The following is a 20,091-nucleotide window of genomic DNA, read 5'->3' on the forward strand; positions in this document are numbered from 1 at the left end:
ACCATCCCTGGAGGTGTTTAGGAAATGTGGAGATGTGGCACTGAGGCATATGGTTAGTGGGCATGGTGGGGATATGTCAATAGTTGGACTAGATGATCTTAGAGGTCCTTTTCAACCTTAATGATTCTGTGATTCTGCATTAGCAGGCACTTGGTATTTCATACCTGGTCTATGTCATCATACCGTGCTACACTTCCTTGCCCTTTCTTTAATTCACATTCCATTTATATTTCTCTTTGTAGGTGAGTATAAAAATCTTTTTATTAAGCAGGTTTGGTAGGTTTCCTCTCTTTTTGTTTTACCGTTTGAAACTAGCTAGTGAAAGTATTTGTAATAATCTTCTTTTGTATTTAAGTGTGGTTGTTAGAAACAACAACGACAACAAAAAACACTTGACTAAATTGTTCTGATTCTTCACTCATAGCCATGAGAGTGAGAGACCAAGGAAGATTCAAGTTTCAGCTGTTTTCACTGTTAGGAAATTTGCTATTCTTTCTGTCTGAGAGGAGTTGAATCTGGCTGTTCTCTTACATCACACAGAGCAGATTTATGTATTTTCCAGTCCAGTGCCTTTGTCTGATCAAAATTACTAACTGTAATTCTCCAGGCCTTTCTCCCCTACTGCTTGTAACTTATCCTTTTTTGTTTATTTTCATCATTATTTCCTGTCAAGTACTGAAATGATGCAAAAGAAATGTTTGTTCACACAAATAAGGGAAGGTAATAGCTTCCCTCCCTGACCACATGCTCTCTTCTTTTCCAAGTCTTAATTAAAATGGTACTAAAGGAAGCAAATCAATTAACGGATACCTTACAAGATGGTTTATTCACTTACACATGTACACGCACACAATTACTTGCAAGCATCACATTACTGCTTTAGTTTATCCATTAGCAAACGCTACTAATGAACTGCACTGGTACTGAAGTGGGTAACAGACACCTAGGGAATCCAGGGAAATTATTCCAATATATCACTTTTCTCTGAAATGAAACTTGCATTTTCTTGTTCAAAACATTTAAAAAAAAAATTAAAAATCAAATAACAGGGTTTCCTTTGTACAGGAAAAATTACCTGACTTGCTATGGTCAGAACAAAAATACAAAAAATACATCCAAATCATTTCAGTTTCCATTGGTATTTAGAACAATATCTTCCTCAACAAAATACAGTTTTGATATTTCTGCTCTGAAGGTTTTGACTGTAAACCCCTGACACAGTGCATCAGCTCTGCCTATAACAAGTGGGGCTGATTGTGGCTGTTCCAAGTCTGGAAGTTACTTACTGGGTGGGGGCACCTGCTATCCATGAGTTTTTCAAGTCACACTTTTTAATAAGATACAGGTTTTCCAAGCTGGAGTTGAGTTGCCCTTCTTTCTTTTTGTCATTTGTAAGAAGGCTGTAACTAGATCTAAGTGATGCGGAGCTGATGGAAACAAAGTGAACAGAATATACAAGGCTAGAAAAAGAGTGAAGAAATGGGACACCGAAATGATTCCTGAATTCAGCTTGAATTTAGTGCATTTCTTTTAAATTGAATAAAATGAAGATGGGTGGATTTTAGAAGTATAACTTTGGTGTGAATGAAATGTTTTCAAATGAACACAAATTATCTTTCCCATCTTACTTCAGTCTCAAATGAATGAGTTTTAATTCAACCTCATTTGAAATATGAGCACAACTGTGAATTCTGCAGCCAAAATGTATTGCTAGCTTTTCGTTTACTCTGTATTTAATTGATTTTAGAAATCAATCATACACTTGTCACAGACTAAACAGGATCTGTTAATGAGCAGAGCTCATCTTGTTTGTTTTCCTCATACATTTCCTTCTTGTGCATGCTGTTGGGGATTGCAGGCTTTGTGGTGCAGGTGATGGAAGTTAGCACACACTGTAAGCTCTTCCTGTAGTCAATCAATCGATTAGTCTTTCAATTACAGAACAAAGAAAGGAATTGCTGCTAGTGAGATTCCTGTTTGTGTTCAAGAGGCATCCATTGATTCTCAGAACAGGTAACTGTCAATAGCAAAAGGATTATTGCTTATTTGTACTTTGCTGTTCTGGTGTGTTGGTGTCATCTCTGAAAAAAGAAAAGACATTACAGGTTAATGATAACTTTCTGGTGTTTGTTTATCTAAAACTGATTCATAGCATCATTATAAAAACAGAAGTGGGTGCTGCACAGAGAAAAATGACAGGATTTCCACACAGTTATTATTATTGGGTTGTAATTGCATTCATGAAGTCCTCCCCACTTGTTCTTTTCTTTTCTAGATACGTCTGTCTCTTTGGAGGTGCCTGTTTTCCTTCAGTGAGCTAACAGAACAAATGAGGGATCCTGGCTATGATGTGATTCCTAGATGCCCCCTCTGCTGTTAGGGAGGGGCATGCAGCACACTTCAGGGCAGCATCCTGCTGAGAGAATCTCTCTGCATCATTGCCCTTAGGGCTGCTTCTAAGGACCCCTTCTCATCATCATCAGTGGGGAACAGCTCAGGTACCCCACTGTTGCTGCAGCACCAAGAGCTCATTGCTCCAGTGGTCACTTATGTGGAGTGGCTGCACTGCAGCGCAGTCAAGCCATAATGTAAGCGGCCTGCAGTATGCCTTATATTGGGGAATCCCAGGTGTGCAGCTAGGATGTAGGAGGATGAGGCAGTTGTATGCCTTGTCACAGCCCACACGGAGTAGACCTGGACTCTTTGGATGTCAGTTGGAACCAGGCAGATTGTCCCCAGTCCCATGTGCACACAGAAACACACCTGTTCTGGCTCGATCCCATGTTTGACCTGCAAAAAACAGCAAGTGAGATATTAATAGCAACTTTCAGTGCATTCCTCAAAATAAATATGCAAAGCATCAACATGTCTGCAGCTGGTGAAATGCAGGAACTTTTCCTCCTTTCTCTTTCTGTCATTGCTCTTAATAATTCAGCTTTACTCCATCTAGTGTCAGTGCTTGGAAGTAAGATCTCATCGAGCCTTGCAGCCCTCAGCTGTTTATGTTCTTAGATCTTGTGGCATTCAGTCCCCCTCCTTCAATACTTCCTAGGCATTTTCTCATGATTTTGCTAAAGGAATACCTCACAGGACACCAGGCACCCAGGGATAGGCTTCTTGTAGCATGCCTCAAACTTTTTCCTCCTCTAAAAAAAAATTTTTATCACATTGTTCTTTTTGAAGTTTGTGCCGAAATCATCTGTTAATGTGAAATTTGCTGTGTCAACCATTTGTGTCAGTAAGAAACAGCTAAGATCTGCAACTTTCTAGCTTGAGCTGGGCGTAAAGTCCTCAGGAGAATGTACAGAACCCACAGGTTCCTGGAGCTTTTCTCTTTTGCCTTCACTAGGTTACTCTGCAGACAAAGTAATTCCAAGCAGCAACACTGCTCTGCTGTGGTCTGAGGTATTACAATTAAATACCAGCTCTTTCCAGAGAGGAGAGAGACTTGAGAACACCATCAGGGGATCTGATCTGATGTCTGCAGTGCTTATGAACTTGTTAAAATTTCTTTACACACACATAAAAAGACACAAAATTAAGCATGTAAAATAAGTCACACAAATTTCTGCCTGTCTGCAACTGTAGTCATTAAAATAGTAATTCCCCTTTTAGTCTGGTCAAGGCTGCTGATTAATGCAGAATGAGGCCAGTGCAAAGTGATCCGAGCTAACTGGAGTGAATCAGCAGTGGGTTAGGTTTAGGGATGCTCACTTGATCCCATCCCCTGCCTGTGTTTGGGGGGAGGTGGCAGGGAGCTGCTGGGACAGGCGCTGTCTTCCAGTACTGTTCTGAAGAGATTGGCAGCCCAGTCCTAAATAACTTGAATTCTCTGCATTCTGGAGGAGCAGAGAAGACTGCTCAGGAGGCTGATGCTCTTTGAGCTGCCCCATGTACTCGGTAAGTTGCTTATAGAGAATGGTTTTCTTGCTGATGCTCTCAGGCTTCTTTCCCACAATTAGCAGTGCCAGCTGGTGCACAGAAGGTGGTTCAGCCTTCCCAGGCATGCTGGCTTTAGAATTCCATCGCTTCCTTTGTGCTGGCCATACTTGAGCAGCCTGATCTTGCTGAAAGTGGTAGTGGTATGCCATGGAGATTTGCAGCAAGTCTGATTCCCTGGGCAGAGCACACAGCTGTTTTGGGAGGGAGTGGGGAGCAAGGCAGGACTTCTGTGAGATGGGATCATCTTTTGGGAACAGCTCACATTGGTACCATGCTCTCCTCCAGGGAGCAGTGGAAGCTCACTCCCGGAAATCAGCTCACAAGGACTTGAAAGGCAGCACTGCTGACTAAAGGGTAGCTTCTGCCTCCACCACCTCTTCTGTACCAGTAAATCAAACCAGGGAGTGGGCCAGGTGTTGTGATTTAATGCACTGAAAATGCCCTACTTACTTCCAGCTAGTGGTTTTCTGTCTCTTTCTCTTTACAAGTCCATACACACTTTCAATTGAAGTGTAGGCATCCGTGAATGGTATTTAAGCCCAATTTAAATACATGTGAAAAGACTTTAGGCCCTGTAAACCCCTCAGAAATAGCCTACAGACCTCCCAGGACACTTGCAGCCTGCAAGGCAGAAGTCATGGTTACATTTTGTTACGCTTGCTCTTTTCTTTCAGCGCTCAGACGCCAGGCTGCAAACCTGTGGTACCCAGTGAGACCCCGTACAAAATGCACATGAAGCACAGAGGTGAGTGCATGCAATGACTAGAAGAAAGGCAGACTTAGCCTAGGTGTGGGGTAGGTGCCCTCTGGAAGCAGGAGTCCTTCTGCCTTGCAGCAGCCAGGGCAGGAGTTAACCCAGGTCGGTGTTGGCAGCAGCCCAGAGGGTGGTCTTCCACTTGCGAACTTTTATCCAGGTTTGCATCAGCTCCAGGGGAAGGCAGAATTATTTAATTCTGGAGTCAGAGCACCAGTGAGTTTGCCAGCAAAGACCAAGATGGCTGTGGAAGGAATTGCCTCCAACAGGTGTCTGAATATTACCAGGAAAGCATTTTCCTCACTCAGCAGGTTTGGGACCAGCTCTTACAATCAAATGATTTAGAGCTATTCAGGACTAGCCTCAAACAGTTGTGCAGAGGAGGAGGAAGGAATAAGGATTCCTGCCTGTTTGGCAGCTGTAGAAAGGTCAACTGCAAATGCAGCCCCCAGATCTGACGAGAGCACAGGCATCTTGGGGCAGATGCTCTTCTAGAGAATGTGGAAAGTAGCCAGGAAGGAGGAAAAAATAGCCAGAAGTGTGGCTCTGCCCATCAGGCTAATAGCTGGAAGTATCCTGGAATGGGATTTAATGAACCCTAACAATCTGGGCTGTGTGTATATAATACTGCTTCTGTGTGTATGTGCCTGTAGATGAAGTATTCCCTGGTTTCATGAATAGTGCTGAAGGTACTGAGGGCCTGAAAGTGCCTACCAATTGTCTTAGCACTGCTTTTTAAAGCCTGGTGTTCCCAGTACGGTGCAAAGCTCAGTGTCCTTGGTTTTGAAGTACGTAATTATAAAGATTAATTTCATTTTATTTAAAGGGTAGCCTGAGTAAAAGTAACTTGCCAAGGTTGTTCAGAAGAGCAACCTTCTGCTAGGCAGGATAGTTGCAGAACCAGGTAGAAAAGCCAGTTTATTGCTCCATTTGTTGGTGACCACCACTGCCTTAACAGAGAATGGGTATTTAAAATTTGCTTCTGCAAGTATGTATTTGCAAGAGGTTAAGACAGCCATTTTTACTAGGAATACTTGCCCTTCTTTTTTTAAATACAGTTACAAATACACATGGATTTTGTTTAGACCATCTTTGCCTGTTTCTACATATATTTACTGGCAATAGCATGCATGGTTATAGTTTTGGGTAACTTTTAAACGTCTTTCATTAACCTCAGTTGCCAGAGTGCATACTGAGAACACCTATTTGGATTTTATTTTTTCCAAAGAATTGCTGCAATGAGTGCAGCCTTCAGGCTATCAGTCACTCACCAGTCCTTAACTCTGAGCAAAGAATCAGACTTGCTCCAGCTGGGCTGGGCTCATCTTGTGCAGATTTGTACTGGTCCTTAGCTAAGTGTCAAAGCACTCCTGCCTAAGTGGACAGCAACTTCAAGTTGTCTTCAACTTGTGTTCCCCCAGTAGTTGTTCACTGTTGGTATTTTGTCATGGTGACTATGCAAAGGGAAACTAAAAAAACTAAGCAGACTACAAAGAATCGTTTTTTACTGATTTGGTAAGGAAGATGCCTTCTTTGTGAGCCTCGTTTAGGTTATGGAGGCTATGTCTTTGCCAAGTTTGTTTTCCCTTATTTGTAATCCTGTAACGATTTATGAAAACCCCACTGACTTGATGGTTGTGCTGTTTGGAGAATGCATTAGTTGGGAGAATTTGAGAAAGTATTCTTTGGAAAGCTTGGGTGATGTAAGATTAGCTCAAGATATATATATAGCTGAGGAACATTAAGAGAAAGCTTTCTCTTTGACTCTGGGGTGTCAGAGATTCTATTGAATGGTTGATTTTTCTCCAGACCCAAGAAAAGATGCTGACCATCACAGTTTAATATCCCTCAGAGAGGAAAAGAGAGGCTTGTTTTAGGAAAGCAAGGACAGACGCAGGTGCCCCAGTGACACTAGGGAAGCTGGGCTTGCCTGAATGACGGAATTTAAAGAGAACAGAGATGCAAGTTACAGCTAATTCTTTTCCCTTTGATGCCTCACTTCTGTTACAAGATGCTTCGTGAATGTGCATGAGAAAGCTTCATTGAAGTGGTGCTAGTTCCTGTAGGGAGAAACTATAGCAGTGAATGGCAGCATTCACGCAGATGTCTGAGCAAATCCTGAACAAGACCACAGCTTGAGTGAAACACTGAGAATGGACTAGCCTTTATGCCAGGTAACTCCAGGCTGAAAAGTGAAACACCTTAATGCTGCAAATATGTTCTCTTAACTTCAGATTATTTGAAAGAAAACATCCACCTCCAAGGCTGACATATTTCCACAGGAGGAAATTGGTGCACTGAAAAGTAATTAAAATTCACAAAAATTTCTCTGTCTTGGTTTCAAACAACCAATAGCAGTGCCTGTTCCCTCCCATCTACATTTAAAAATTTTCTGTGGAGAAGACAGTTTAGTTACTCTGACTAGTAACTATAAAATAGAATTCCTCTGCAGATGTATTTTTGGCATCTTGCTATTTCAAGAACTTTTTCCTGTGAACTTGCCTATCGTAGAGCAGCAGTATGTGTTTGCATCTTAAGCAGATATTGTTTCAATGGATAGTAGAGTGACTGAGACCGTATCTCTCCTTGGCTGCAGGCTATACATATAATGTTACATGTGGATAACTGATCCTGGGGCTGACCCACTGCAAAGTATTTCAGCACCCACTGTCCAGGGCAGCCTGTGTTCTAGATCTTAATTCTTTTTCCCTGTGCCACCACTCCCCATGACACATTTAGATAAGGGCAAGGCCTCTTCTTTTTAAATGCATTTTTACTTAAAGATTTTCATTTGTGAATTTTGGCCCTATATATAAACATCTCTGATGTTTATATTTTCCAAGTGTATGATTTCCCTTCCTGTTTAATCCATAGCAATATTTTTATAGTTGAACATCATAGAGAATGGAGGCTTTCAAGATGCAATGATTGTTTCTCCTTGGTTTTAGAGAGGGAGGTTAGATGGAAGCAATGAGCCATGACTTCAAACTCTGTCTCAGCCTCAAAGCTTATAATTTCACAGGGGCTTCAAGAGTTTGCTCAGCTGCAGGCCCTTCACAGATTGCTGGCAGCCTGGACAGTAACAGGCTATTTGTACAAAACACTTCCTGCACTCTGCAATTGTAATTTGCCCCTGCTAAATGGGGTTGTTCAGTGCAAGAGGATAGTAGTCCCGTTCCAGCAGGCTCCCATTACGCAGTGAAACTGGATTGGCTAAAACTAAATGTGGCTAAAATTAAGCCTTGCCTCCTAGAGGAAAACCTTTGAGCTGGAGATGCAACTGTGTCCTGCGTTTCTGAGCTATAGTGAACCTTCATGTGCCTTGAGAATATAGTGTCATCATGTGCCTCTCAATGTGATTTGTTGCTGGTAAAGGACATCTTATGTTTGTTTCATGACGGTATAGGAAGAAAGGAGAACTGTTTTTCATGGAGCTGCTTCTAATTATAGTCTTTAAGTGTCTTGCTGCCTAGAAATTGTTTATAGACATCACTATTATTTATGAAAATATGTCATGACCAGGAAGATGCATTGCTCATGCTTGGAGTGCACAGACACTGTGTGGTGGGAATGAGGAAAGAAGATTTTTCCTGTCAACAGGCACGGTCTGCTACAACTCGCTGGAAGATCTACACCAGCTGAGAATAGTGCAATGATTATTTAGCAGAGTTGTTTTTCCATTCAAAAAAGAGATCTTAAAGATATAGTTAGTTTAGTTCCAAGCCCTCTGCATTTTGTCTAAAGAATCCTCTAATATGCATACCATGCATTTCACAAGAAAAGTCTAGCAATGGAAAGAAAAGTCAGCCAAGTGTAAAACTCAAGAACATCTATGTGTTTCTTTAGGTAGCAGAAGAAAATCACCAGTCTGCTTGGCACTTTGTGTGTGCAGCTCTGAAGCTCCTCCTTCACATATCAGAATGACTTGTGCATTGCATTTAAAACCTGATCTTATGCTGAGTGATTTACTTATGAGCCTGTATAACCCAGAGAGATGCATGATGAGTTTTGATATACATTGCTGCCAGGAATGTGTTGAGGCAACAGATTATTTTAGCTATTTCAGCAGGCTCAAATGTGTGCCTGTTCCTTTTTACTACATGTCCTCTGTCTCTCCATCCTTCTCCTTGTCTCTGTATGCCTCTTCCTTTGTCTCCTGTCAGAATAAATCTGGCTGCCATACACTGTAGTTAACTCAAAATATTGCTAGCATTAAATGTGCCCAGACATTTTTATTAATACATTAAACTTGCATGAAATTTTAGGCATTATAATTTACTAAGCTTACACCAAGATGGTATTTGAAACTGACATGAGCTATTAATTAAAAAAAGGACATTAAATAATTGTCAGTTGACATCTAAATTACTGTTTTGTTAGTTGACAGCAGCTTGCCTGAAGGCTCTTTCCCTTCTCAGGTGTTAGTAAATATTCCATTGTGTTTAAGGGCAGCCCATTATGAACTGATTGTTTCAGTCACAGTGTTATATACCTGACTTAATAAAGTTGTAAACAAATATTTCACAGTGAACTTCTGGTATCATTTGGAGGTAGAAACAATTCTGTTTTAATGGATTAGGAAAGCAGTGAAAGTGACATGTGGGAATGCTCTCTGACTTTGGTGAAAACATGACTTTGCAATGTTTTCTCTTCAATTTGGTTCCAGGGCTCTAGAACAAAAGGAGATTCTCTGCATTCCTTTGACTAGCATAAGTGTTATGACCATGATGGCACTGCTTTGGATGACATTCTCCTAAATATATGACAGTCATTGGGATGGCTTGAGGCACTTGTGGGTACAATGGTGTGACATTTGAAACAACATTTTGTTGAACACGAATTCAGCAAGTCTGGTGCCAGTTGGAATAATGTGGTGGGTTTTTGTTTTACTTTTCCCTAAGCATCAGTGATATCTGCAGATTATATACCAGTTCTCCTCTCCAGTCTTAAAGGGGTGATACACTGATTATCACTCAGAATAGCTGTATGATTGATTGGAATAAACCTAGGTAAATAAGTAATTTGTGGTAGAGGAGTTTGGTTTACCAAAAGGGTTTTCCAGAATGAGCCACTGACCTAAAAATGCCATGAATTAGAGTCCACATAGTATTGAAGCAAGTAGTGAAAATTAGGTTAGATCTGATTATTGTGTCTCCATTGACCTGAGTAAATGGGAAGTTGTCCCTCTGACCTATAGGAAAAAATGAATCTAATACAATGAGCATGTAGCTTCGTTACTCTTTTTTGATTACTTCACAGTACTTGCAATACTGTAGCATTTACAATGTAAGTATTCAATGTAAATAATAGTTGTGGACTGTTGACTAGATGATCTTGGAGGTCTTTTCCAACTTTGGTGATTCTATGATATTTAAATGTGGTTTTCAGGAAAGTTATGGTTTCTGGTCCAGCGTCCTGAGGGGTTTCAGTGTTCATGTGTTGTGAGGTTTTTGTTTGCTTGCTTTTTTTTTTTTTTTTTTTTTCATTTTTCAAGTTGTTAGGAACAGCTCCCTCCCGTACCTCTTGCTTTTAGATGTATACAAATGTTCTCAACTTAAGTGATGAATATTAAAATCTAAAACCTATACCACCATTTGTTGAGTTATACAAAGAAGAGATGCCATTATTGATAAGGTCCCCCTCCAAAGGGTAGGAAAAAGATGAAATAGGACATTGGATTTTGTATGCTGTATTTCCCTGTGATTTTTCTGTGACTAGATAGTTTATATTGAAAAATGATGGTGCAAAAACAAGTTTGTTTGTGGAATAGTATAGATTTGTTTATAAAACAAACTACAACATATGCTTCCTTGCTAAAAAGTAGTGCTATCTCAAGAATAGCTGCATTTCACAGATAATACTGTTGTTGGTTTTCTCACTTATATCCTCCTCATAAGCTCCTTAGAGCCTAATGTACATGCTTGTATCATCTACAGCATTGTTTTATCAGTTGTGCTACTCCATCATTATGGTAGGCAAACAAGAACAAATTTCATATTTGTTAGTTACTGAGGCTGGCATTGTGTATTTACTCTTTTATGCTACAAAACAATGGTTTCCTCAAGTAAAAGTCAAGATCATTTCCTCAGGTTAGCATCTGTTTTTTAGAACCCCTTTAAAATCCACTAGGAGGTAGTACACAGGTGTATTCAAGTAAACAAGAACAAAGGAGTTTGTAAATTACTCAGTGCTACAATAGAATTTAAAAGTACAACTAAGACAAGACAGTGGATTTCTAGTTGTTTTCCACTTAGCAGAAAAACATTATCTTTAGCATACATAGTTTTGCCCCCAAATATTGTGGAATTACAGCTTCTCTCACAGGTCAGTGTCAGTGGTTCAAAGGCTGAAAACTTATATGTACTGCATCCTGTTTCTGGCCTAAAGACCAGGATTTTAACATGCAACTGGGAACTTCTACCTTTTAGCAACTGCTTGCAGACTGGAACGAGGAATCATCTGAGAGGTCAGTGTAAGATCATCGTTAAGGCTGCTAAATTTTGCTGCCACAACAAAATCAGTTGCTTCCCCTAGAAAGATCAGAGGGAAGGTATCATGGATGCTCATACCATCTCTGAAGGAAATATCATACAAAATAGACAGCCATATGGTAGTTAAACAAAATCCAGTGTAGAATAGTTCATACATCATGCCATCTGTATCTCATTGAGATACATCTCTCCTTGTCTATTCTCTTCTTTCTCTCAACTCTGGTGGCTGTGGTTTCTGTCTTGCTTTGGTTTTCTCCCTCATCTGCTCCTCCCCGTTTGCTGCTGTCCATACTGTCCTTAGCACACCAGAAACAGTTTGCTACATGCTTAATCTTCTGTCTTCTGACTGTATGATAGTCCTATTTTGTTTTAGGTTGATAGACAGAAATTGTGAGTGCCTTGCAGGAAAATAGATTGAATGCTCTGTGATATGAAAGGAAATGGGTTTTGTGACAGATAGCTGGGTTAGGTTGTGAAAGCATCTCCCTGGGAAAACATCACATGCTCCAGGCTGGGGGCTTTCTCTGTCAAGCAAAATGCTGAAGTACTTTTCTCAAGGAATGTCCTTGCTTTGATCTTCAACTGAGTGTCTGCATATGTTGTACGGCTTCTGTGAGGAATGGCTGTGATGGGGACATGCCTGTTAGCACACCTATCTGCCTCTCTGAGAGAGGCTATAAGGCTTTTCTTAGGTCACTGAGAACAGCTGTTGCCTTCACTTTATGAGAATGCTGATTAATATCTGTAATCTCTTTTCTACTTATAAAATGTCTTGGAGAAACACAAAACGTCATCTACTCCTGCAGATTGCTGTGATCCAACAGAAAACTTGCAGGCTATGTTTCTCATTCTGTACATCTCCGCCCTACTGAATGACCTCAGATGAGGAGCAGCCATCTCCCAAGCAGTCTGGGATTGCCTCTCATCTCCATGAGCTCCAAACTTACAGGGTAAAGGGTAAAAATGCATCCCTTCCAGAATGATCGCTGCATGACTTGATCTGTAAGAACCTGGGGTAAAGGGAGATTTCAGAACTGGTCCAGTCATAGTAACTGGGAAGCTTTGGACAAAGCCATTTGCTCTGGTTTGTATGTATTTAATCTAAAGCACTTGTGAAAATATCGGTATAGTAAAAACAGAAAATACAGAAAAATTCTAATAGTGTGAAAGAAAACCCATGAAACAAGGCCTTTGGCTTTCATCTAGTAATTCATTTAATGGTTTTAGTTTGGGATTTTTGTTTGTTTTTCAGTGATGTTGTTTTGGAGGGTTGGTGATTGAAACTTGCAATTATAATGTGTAGTACAAAACAAATAGGTAGAATCAAAAGCATTTTTAAGGATTTTCTTTTTAAGACGAATCTCATCTTGCTGATTATTTATTTATTTTCCCTAGTTCTTACATGACAAACCCCTGTTGAATAGGATTTCCCTTATTCATGCTGCTCCTTCAGATGTACTAGTGTATGGCAGGTTCTGAGTCACAGCCTGAGACACTGATTGATCACCTGGGGAAAGGACAAGTCAGCCCTGGGAGCACAGGTGAAGGCAATTCAGCTCTGTGACCAGAAGGGGTGAAGCCTGGCTGCACCTCTCTTAGACCCCATTTAAGGGCTGACGGCCACTGGGGAAAGTTCTCTGGTTGGAGATCCCTCCTTTGTTGAGTTTTCTCTGCAAGCTGGGAGCTTCAGAGACTGGTAAGCACTTTTCCTTTTTCTTTGTAATATCTTTCCATTGCATGAGTCCCTTTGTCATTATATTTCCTGTACTGCCATTCCACGGTGTTGATCTTTCTGATTGTTACAACTGGGTAGTGTGGTCCTCTAGAGACCTGCATGTATGTTGTGTTATCTTTCAAATCACAGCTGTGGGGAAGCATCATGCATAAAGAGAGGTTAGTTACTACAGTTGGCATATCATGCTGCACTTCAGAAAACCCTGGGAACAATGATTCTTACCTTCTATCCATTTTGCCCTCTGACTCTAAAGAGAGAACAGGAGAATCGGGTTAGTTAAAAAACAAGGAATAGCAGTGATAGGCCTGTTCAGAAGTAGTAGTGAGGGTGCAACCAGAACAGGTGGTGAAGTAGACAAAGCTATCCTATCTGAGGCAAAACTCTCTGATACTATTAGTGCTACATAACATTCCTAAAGTCTTCCCCTGTTCTTCCAGCTAGAATCTTTCATGACAGTTTTTCTGAATTTTTTATTATTTTTTTAATTTTGGATAATTTGAGTTTGTACTACGTCTTTGGAAGTGTAATGAAAAACAACTTCAAAGACAGATGCTTGATGAGAATTAGGAATAAGTACTCTCTTCTTAGGGCCACTGTGTGCATCCCATATGAAAGCATCAGCCATTTGTCTTTCAAGAAGTGGCATTACAGTATCATTTGTGTCCACATGGGGTACCTGGAGAGTCTGTTTGCAGAAATATCCTTTAAGAGATCAGCATTTGCTGAAAATGGCATTGAATCCATGCTATGATGAAGACCAATAGGCTAGGCTCAGGGAACTCAGTCCACTTCGAGCTTGAGAGTTAAGACAGCTCTGTTTTTACTAAGCGAGAGACTGTCTGCTATTGAAGTGCTGGGTCATGGTAAACTGCTGAATTAGTAAAGTTATATAGTTTGGGATGCTGGGATGTCACTTGTTTGTCACTTGAAGACTAATGTGAAGATACAGTCACAGAAGCAAGTTCTTCTGGATATGGTAGACAGATAGGTGGTTCCCAATCCTGAGCTGTAGCAGCCTGGCTGCACTGAGTTCTCTCACTGAATTTCTCTGATTGACATCATTAATAACTTTTTTTTTTTTTTTTTAATGCAGTGGAAATTTGTTAAGTTTAGGGGAATTCCTTTGTTTTGAAAAATGGACTACAAACTGGTGCTTTGCATGCAACTTGAACTGCAAAGTTGCTTTTTGAAATCCACTCCTGTCCATCCTACAAATCCAATAGACTTATGTTGAATAGTTAGAATTTTGTTTTAAAAATTTGTTACTCAAAAGATACCCAGACAGTAAGCTGTAGTGAATCCTATTTCTCTAGTTGTGAGGAATAGCTGAGTTAGTTACACTGAAAAGTGAATTCATACTTCTAAGGACCCTAGAACTTCAGATGCTTCAGAATAGTTCTTCTAGGAACTAAAAGTAACTAGAGAAAAATTGGAGTTGTAACACATATGTAATTCCTAACAGCAAAGCTCACATCGTCTGTACCAAAGCACAAGGAAATATAGAACTCTGTCTAAGAAGTCAGGAGTAATTTCTCTTACCTCTGAAGACATGGTCAAGCATTTGTTTTTTGATCATGCAAATTATTACTGCTATAAAACCAATTGCTAGAAAGGCTCCAAGAGTAACTCCTATAATAAGATACGTGAGATCTGCAAAAATTGAAAACAAACCTGTGAGTACACACCAATAATTAATAAATGTAACTGTGTTTCAGATATGGTGACATAAAGTTGCAAAGTTAAATGTTTGTTTATTTTTCTTGTTTTTCTCTTCTTGAGAAGGGGCTGACAGAGTTGAGCAAGACTGGTTAGCTGAGAATACTAACATGCCAGACTGCCCCTGCACAGCAGAAGCTGAGCAAACCTGTTGGCTAAGGGGCTCAGTGTGGTTTTATGGTGTGTTCAGGTCTCAGCTGAGGTTTATAGCTACAACTTTGACTTTTCCCTCAATCTGGATTCCACAATCCCCACTGCCCTTCACTCTATATCTCCAGACTCATACTCCTGACTGCTCTGCATGTGAGTCCTTGCTAGGAAGATTTTTTTTAAGTGTAAACTGCAAAGCATATATTGATTCATACAATACTGTGTGTATCATAGGGGTCTGCCTCCATCTATTAGGCTCAGGGGTTGCCTGTGTGTAGGATCGTGCTACTCCTGGCTCTGGCCTCCACATGCTTGTTATATTTCCATAAACAATTTTTAAGGCAGTGGTCCCATGGCAAGACTTTTCTGTGCTAGAAGTACAAGCACATAAGCAGAGTATGATTTTCCACACGTAAAAAGTAGGTGAATTCTTCTATGTATATGATACGAAAAGGAATATAGTTTTGGTTTTTTTTTCTTTCCTGTCTGGAAGTGAAAATCTCTCCATGAACTCACCTATTTCCTCTGAGTTTCCAGAAGCACAGGCCTTTGCTTTCCAAAAATCTGAAACACAAATATTTTAGCCTGTTAGGACATCAAGAAGAAATGTTCTATATCTATGTAGGCAAAACTGAGAATGTTGTATCATTCTGCTTTCTTTGTTTGGCGGCTGTGCTTTCATTCCTTCTCCAGTAAAATGAATGCTAGAAATAGGATTGCTTTTAAACTTCAAGTATAATCCTCTTCTCCCCAAAGTCACACAACCAATCGTTTTGGTCCCTTCAGAGAGTCCACTTTGTTTGCTTTTCAGACAGCTGAAAACCTCTCTTGAGCTGTGTGTGGGCTCTGAGAATTCTGCTATGGTGTCAGAAAAATCTGATATATTGGATGGCTCTGAACAGGTTTGCTTTTATTTACTGGTCTAAGTCACATTTCTAATCCCAGATTTTCATAAGTTATGAACCAAACTTCAAAGTTATGAAGAGAAGCTTAAAAACGCTCTTGCATTTTAAACTAAATGTATTTTGGGAGCTGTAATTCTCAGCTGAAAGTCTTTACTGTTTTTCATAATCAAAATGTCTGGAAACATATTCTACACAGAAATAGAACGTTTTTCTCTTCAAAAATCCCATGATGCTTTGAAATGGGAGTTGGGAGGGGTGAGGAATTTTTTTCTGGATACAACAACAAAGATGTTTATTTAATATGACCAAAATCAAAGTTATAAAGAAAAAGAAATTTAAATAAATAAAACTAAGACTACACTGTAGGTGTAAAAAGCAAAACTCCTGGGTTTCCAGATTCAAAGTCAGTCTCTTTCAGTCTCTTTGCTCTTGCCTGTGAATTTAATTAATTATAAATTAAAAATAACTTTAAAAAAGCCACCTTTCCACCTCCCTAATTATTCTTTGTGCTCATATGAAGAATGTTTCAAATTCAAACATAATAAAAGTTATATTGTATTACTTTTATTATCCTAATGGTCATAATACATAGACCTTAATGTATGCTTTCTAATGGAATTAAACCAGTGACAGATTATGTGTTTTATGGCAGAAATAATATTTTACATGGAATATTTTATGTAGGTCAGTTTAATATATTGAGATTTAATTATTAGTTTCCTTTCAAAAAAGGGAGGGGAGGGAAATCTCTGAAAACACTCAGGACTAAAGAGAATCATACTTCCAGTATGATTTTAATTAATATTTAATATCATTTATTGGATGCTCCTTGAAAACCTTTTGCTTTTGAGGAGTGAGTGTTAGATGGCTGTCTTCTGTTTGCTTTGTTTTTTCCTTAGGTGGAAAGAAATGGATTGATGCAGTCATAGAATCATTAAGACTTGAAAGACTACTGAGATCATCTAGTATAACCATCAGCCCATATACATGCATGTCACTGATTGATCTAAGTCCCACCTTCAGCTATGATCTCTTGGGAATGAATGCAGTCTTCAAAGGTGATAGCAGTGATTCCCAATGCTTTGCAGCACCCCAGGCCCAGTTCTAGCTTTTTGACTGGCTCTCATCTCTGGGTTCAGACTATCTCCTATTCTTTGAATAGACCCTCTGAACTTCGACAGGATTTGCTTCTGGGTCACAGAACCTTGAAGGTGAGTTTAATATCTCTATTGGAGTGATTTCTATCATTCTCAAAGGGTCTCAAGGTAACTGATGGAGCTTTCTCACCCCTCAAATGTGCCTGACTCATACATAACATGAAATTTGCACCATAATGTAGGTAGATTACTTTGTGTTAGAGACACCACTGAATTTTACTGATAATGTATGGCCAGTTTGCCTGCCTAAATCCAACCTAATCTGCAGTACTGGATACCTGGGTGGAGAGCAGAATGTCAAAGAGGTAAAAACAGCGAGTGACTTGAATTATGTCATGGTAAACCTTAATAGAATGTTCTAGGTGTAATTCTATCAATATCTGCAACTGCATGATTTTGTCTATAATAATCTGTGCTGGATATTTGGAATGAGGAATTGATTCTTGTCAAGGCAACAGTAGAAGTCCTCTGATAACAAACAAAAACTCTGTGTGGTTGGTTGGAGATACCAACTGTGGAACTGGCTGCACCAGTCCCAATAGGCCTGGAGTTTATGGAAATATGACGGTGTTTACATGCCTGGGATGTTCTAGTATATTGATTGTGTTGATGTTGTATCTTATGGTTGAACCAGGGGCCATGGTTTTATTTGCCACCCTAGAGATAAAGCAGCCAAGCAGGTGATGAATCCATATATATATATATATGTGTGTGTATGTGTGAATCTGAATCTCCTCTAAGCTGCCGTAATAAAAACATGTACCTTGTTTCTCATGATGCACAGCTCTTTCCTCACTCCCTTCTATTGCCTCCTGTTTCCATGTGACTCTTTTCCTCTGCCCTCTCAGATTTCTCCTTCTCATTGCAGCGGGTAATGGATGGCCTTGTGATACTGAAGTAGCCAAGGGTTCAGCGCCTGCCTCCTTTGGAGCAGCAAAGGAGGAAGAAGGAAAATACCTGGGAAGCTCAGAGGTGAGGTGGAATAAAAGGTCTCACAGTGTGTATGTGAGCAACTCCAGAGTCAAATAGGGAATGACTTCAAGAAACAAGGTGTTACTGGCAATTACTCCACTGAAAACAATTCCTGAAAATTGTTTCTAATGGAAATGCTGAGTCACAGTCTGAAGCAGTAATTGAGCACCTGGTGGGAAGGCAGGTCCAACCCAAGGGAGCTCAGGTGCAAGCAATGATCCTGATTGACCGAAAGCAGGTAAAGCCAGGATCCACCCCTTCCCAGACCTCATTTAAAAGCTGGCAGTGGAGGCAAGGGTTTCTTGGTGGAGATTCCTGAATACCTGAGACCTTCTGAAGGTAAGAAGTTTTGGGCTTTTTTTCCTTTTGTTTCTGTGCTAATGGCTAATACATCTGAATGAATCCTCTCTTGCTGCAGCCTAGGACTTTGCTGCTCTGTTGTCATTGCTGCGCTTTCCATCATGTTATAGCATTATTTAAAAAGAAATAGATAAATTGGCTGGTGTTTGGTACAGCAAAAATCTAAGCTGCATCTAAATTTTGTAAGGTGGACTCTGTTTGCATCTGTGCAAATAGTTTCCTTCCTCTGTCCTTTTCCACAGAAATAGATGAGGACAAGAGTCCCACCTACAACGAGGCAGGAACTCCTCTAGTCCTTACCAGGCTCCCCTCTATCCAAGGCCCACAGATACGGCATTGCCTGTGCCTTTCTGTGTAATGCTTGGAGGCATGTCAATGCATTTTTCACTGTATCTGCTGCAGAGTGGCTTTTGCTCTAGGGAAATGCTGCTGTATTAATGGGGCTTGCATCATTTGTTTGCTAAACAATAGCTAGTCAGTAATAGGAAGCAATTGCTGCTGACATTCTCTTCACATCTGTAAGCACAGCTGGTTACCCATGTCCTTTGTGGCAAGCAGCCTCATTCCTCTCTGGGCTCTTGGGAGCATCCATGGGAAGGTGCAGAGAACTTCAAAAGCCAACAAAATGGTAGTGAGAACGACAAATTTCTGTGTATACCAAGAAAGATGGTATGAGGACAGGGCACTGTTCTAGACCTGTGGATAGGATTGCTTGCAGAGGCAGGAGCATGTTTCCAGTGAGTGCTAGGGGAAATGGCAGCTCTGTTTGCTTCAAATGGGGAAAACTACCTGTGGGATTCCCCAAAGACAGCTGAATTCTGTGAATTTCTGCTTGAAGTAGGGTGGCATGAGGTGTCTGGTGATAATGAGAGTTTTGCCACCAGAGGGTGCCTGCCCCCTTACCTAATGTAAGGGTCACTGTAACCCATATAAGCTTCTGTTGTGGAGTTGCTGTCAGCTCCTTCCTCTCTGGTAGTCCACCTCAGCCCCAGTGTTAACGTGAGTTCTACTGATACTTCCTATCTGTGTGACCCACTTCTTCCCTACATAAAACGGAGCTGAGAAACCATGAAGCAAGAGGCAAGTTATGACACTGACAAAGCCCTGCGTTAGCTTGAAAGCTATAGAAGTATCATCCTGAGTCAGGAGCTTCAACACCCTGTGAGATAGACAGAGACCAAAAGTGGTTTGCAGGTAGTATGTGTAGATCAATTTCTTTCTAAGCTCCACTGAGCTGCTTTCCTGCATTGTGCTGAACAGGATGCTCAGCAGCTTTGCCATCTCATCTGCAAAGGTGCATGCGTTTAACTTCAGGATGTCTTCTGGATGATACTTTAGCACTCAAGCTAGGAAGTCTTGGCTAGAAAACCTAGCAGAATTCTACACTGATTCCAACATAACTTCCTTCCTTGAGGATCAGAGATCTAAATAAATTCCTAAACAATACACATTCAGTCAGACTCAGAAATAAACGACCTCACTAAAGTCGGGAAAAAAGCACCTATCTAAAAGGATGAAAAAAAAAAATACAATAGATCACTTACGTAAGAGAAGAAGAAACATCATTAGGACTGGTATCCAGCTTGTTAGTGAGGTCATTATGAAGTTTTGACAACAGAGTAATTTCACCCAAGTTTTCTGGATTTAGTTCTTCTGAAGTGAAGATAGAAACAGAAAATGCAGGTCACGTGGCATGCAGGGAAGTAACAGTCACATCCTGCATAGTTAAACTTACAAACAAGTTCTCTTTTTGGGCTTAAGTTCCATATATAAACAATAATCATAAATATACTCTGGGGAAGATCAACAGAGCTACATTCAGCTGTTTGGTTTCTAAGGGAGTTTTAAATGCTAACATTTATTTTTAAAACACTGAAAAAGTCCATCCAGAGTGGATTGGTCTCTGATG

The 20,091-nt window shown here is 40.3% G+C and overlaps 2 protein-coding genes across 11 annotated transcripts in view; one reads left to right on the forward strand and one right to left on the reverse strand.

Moving 5' to 3' along the window:
• The window catches only part of C6H10orf71 (chromosome 6 C10orf71 homolog), a 110,783-nt gene that overhangs the window by 43,955 nt on the left and 46,737 nt on the right, over nucleotides 1-20,091 (forward strand). For 2 of the 6 annotated variants that reach the window (XM_015866775.2, XM_015866773.2), the window contains exon 1: nucleotides 17,834-18,161. The exons of 1 other annotated variant lie outside the window; for it this stretch is intronic. The gene's annotated coding sequence lies outside the window, so the exon portion shown is untranslated. 3 more of the 6 variants (XM_015866768.1, XR_004307711.1, XM_032445336.1) reach the window with 3 other exon arrangements.
• Nucleotides 808-19,859, reverse strand: LOC107315879. 5 transcript variants are annotated; one of them, XM_015866779.2, is made up of 6 exons: nucleotides 19,727-19,859; nucleotides 15,305-15,352; nucleotides 14,462-14,572; nucleotides 11,118-11,226; nucleotides 2,764-2,790; nucleotides 808-2,081 (listed from the first exon to the last, which is right to left on the reverse strand). In XM_015866779.2, exons 1-6 carry the CDS (start codon nucleotides 19,779-19,781, stop codon nucleotides 2,036-2,038), a joined length of 396 nt encoding a protein of 131 aa, XP_015722265.1. In that variant the 5' UTR covers nucleotides 19,782-19,859; the 3' UTR covers nucleotides 808-2,035. The 5 variants fall into 5 exon arrangements, with proteins under 5 accessions (XP_015722265.1, XP_015722268.1, XP_015722267.1 ...); XM_015866782.2 differs by lacking the exon at nucleotides 11,118-11,226 and adding an exon at nucleotides 13,145-13,169; XM_015866781.2 differs by lacking the exon at nucleotides 11,118-11,226.

This window comes from Coturnix japonica, chromosome 6 (assembly GCF_001577835.2).
Source record: "Coturnix japonica isolate 7356 chromosome 6, Coturnix japonica 2.1, whole genome shotgun sequence".
NCBI classification, from domain to species: domain Eukaryota; kingdom Metazoa; phylum Chordata; class Aves; order Galliformes; family Phasianidae; genus Coturnix; species Coturnix japonica.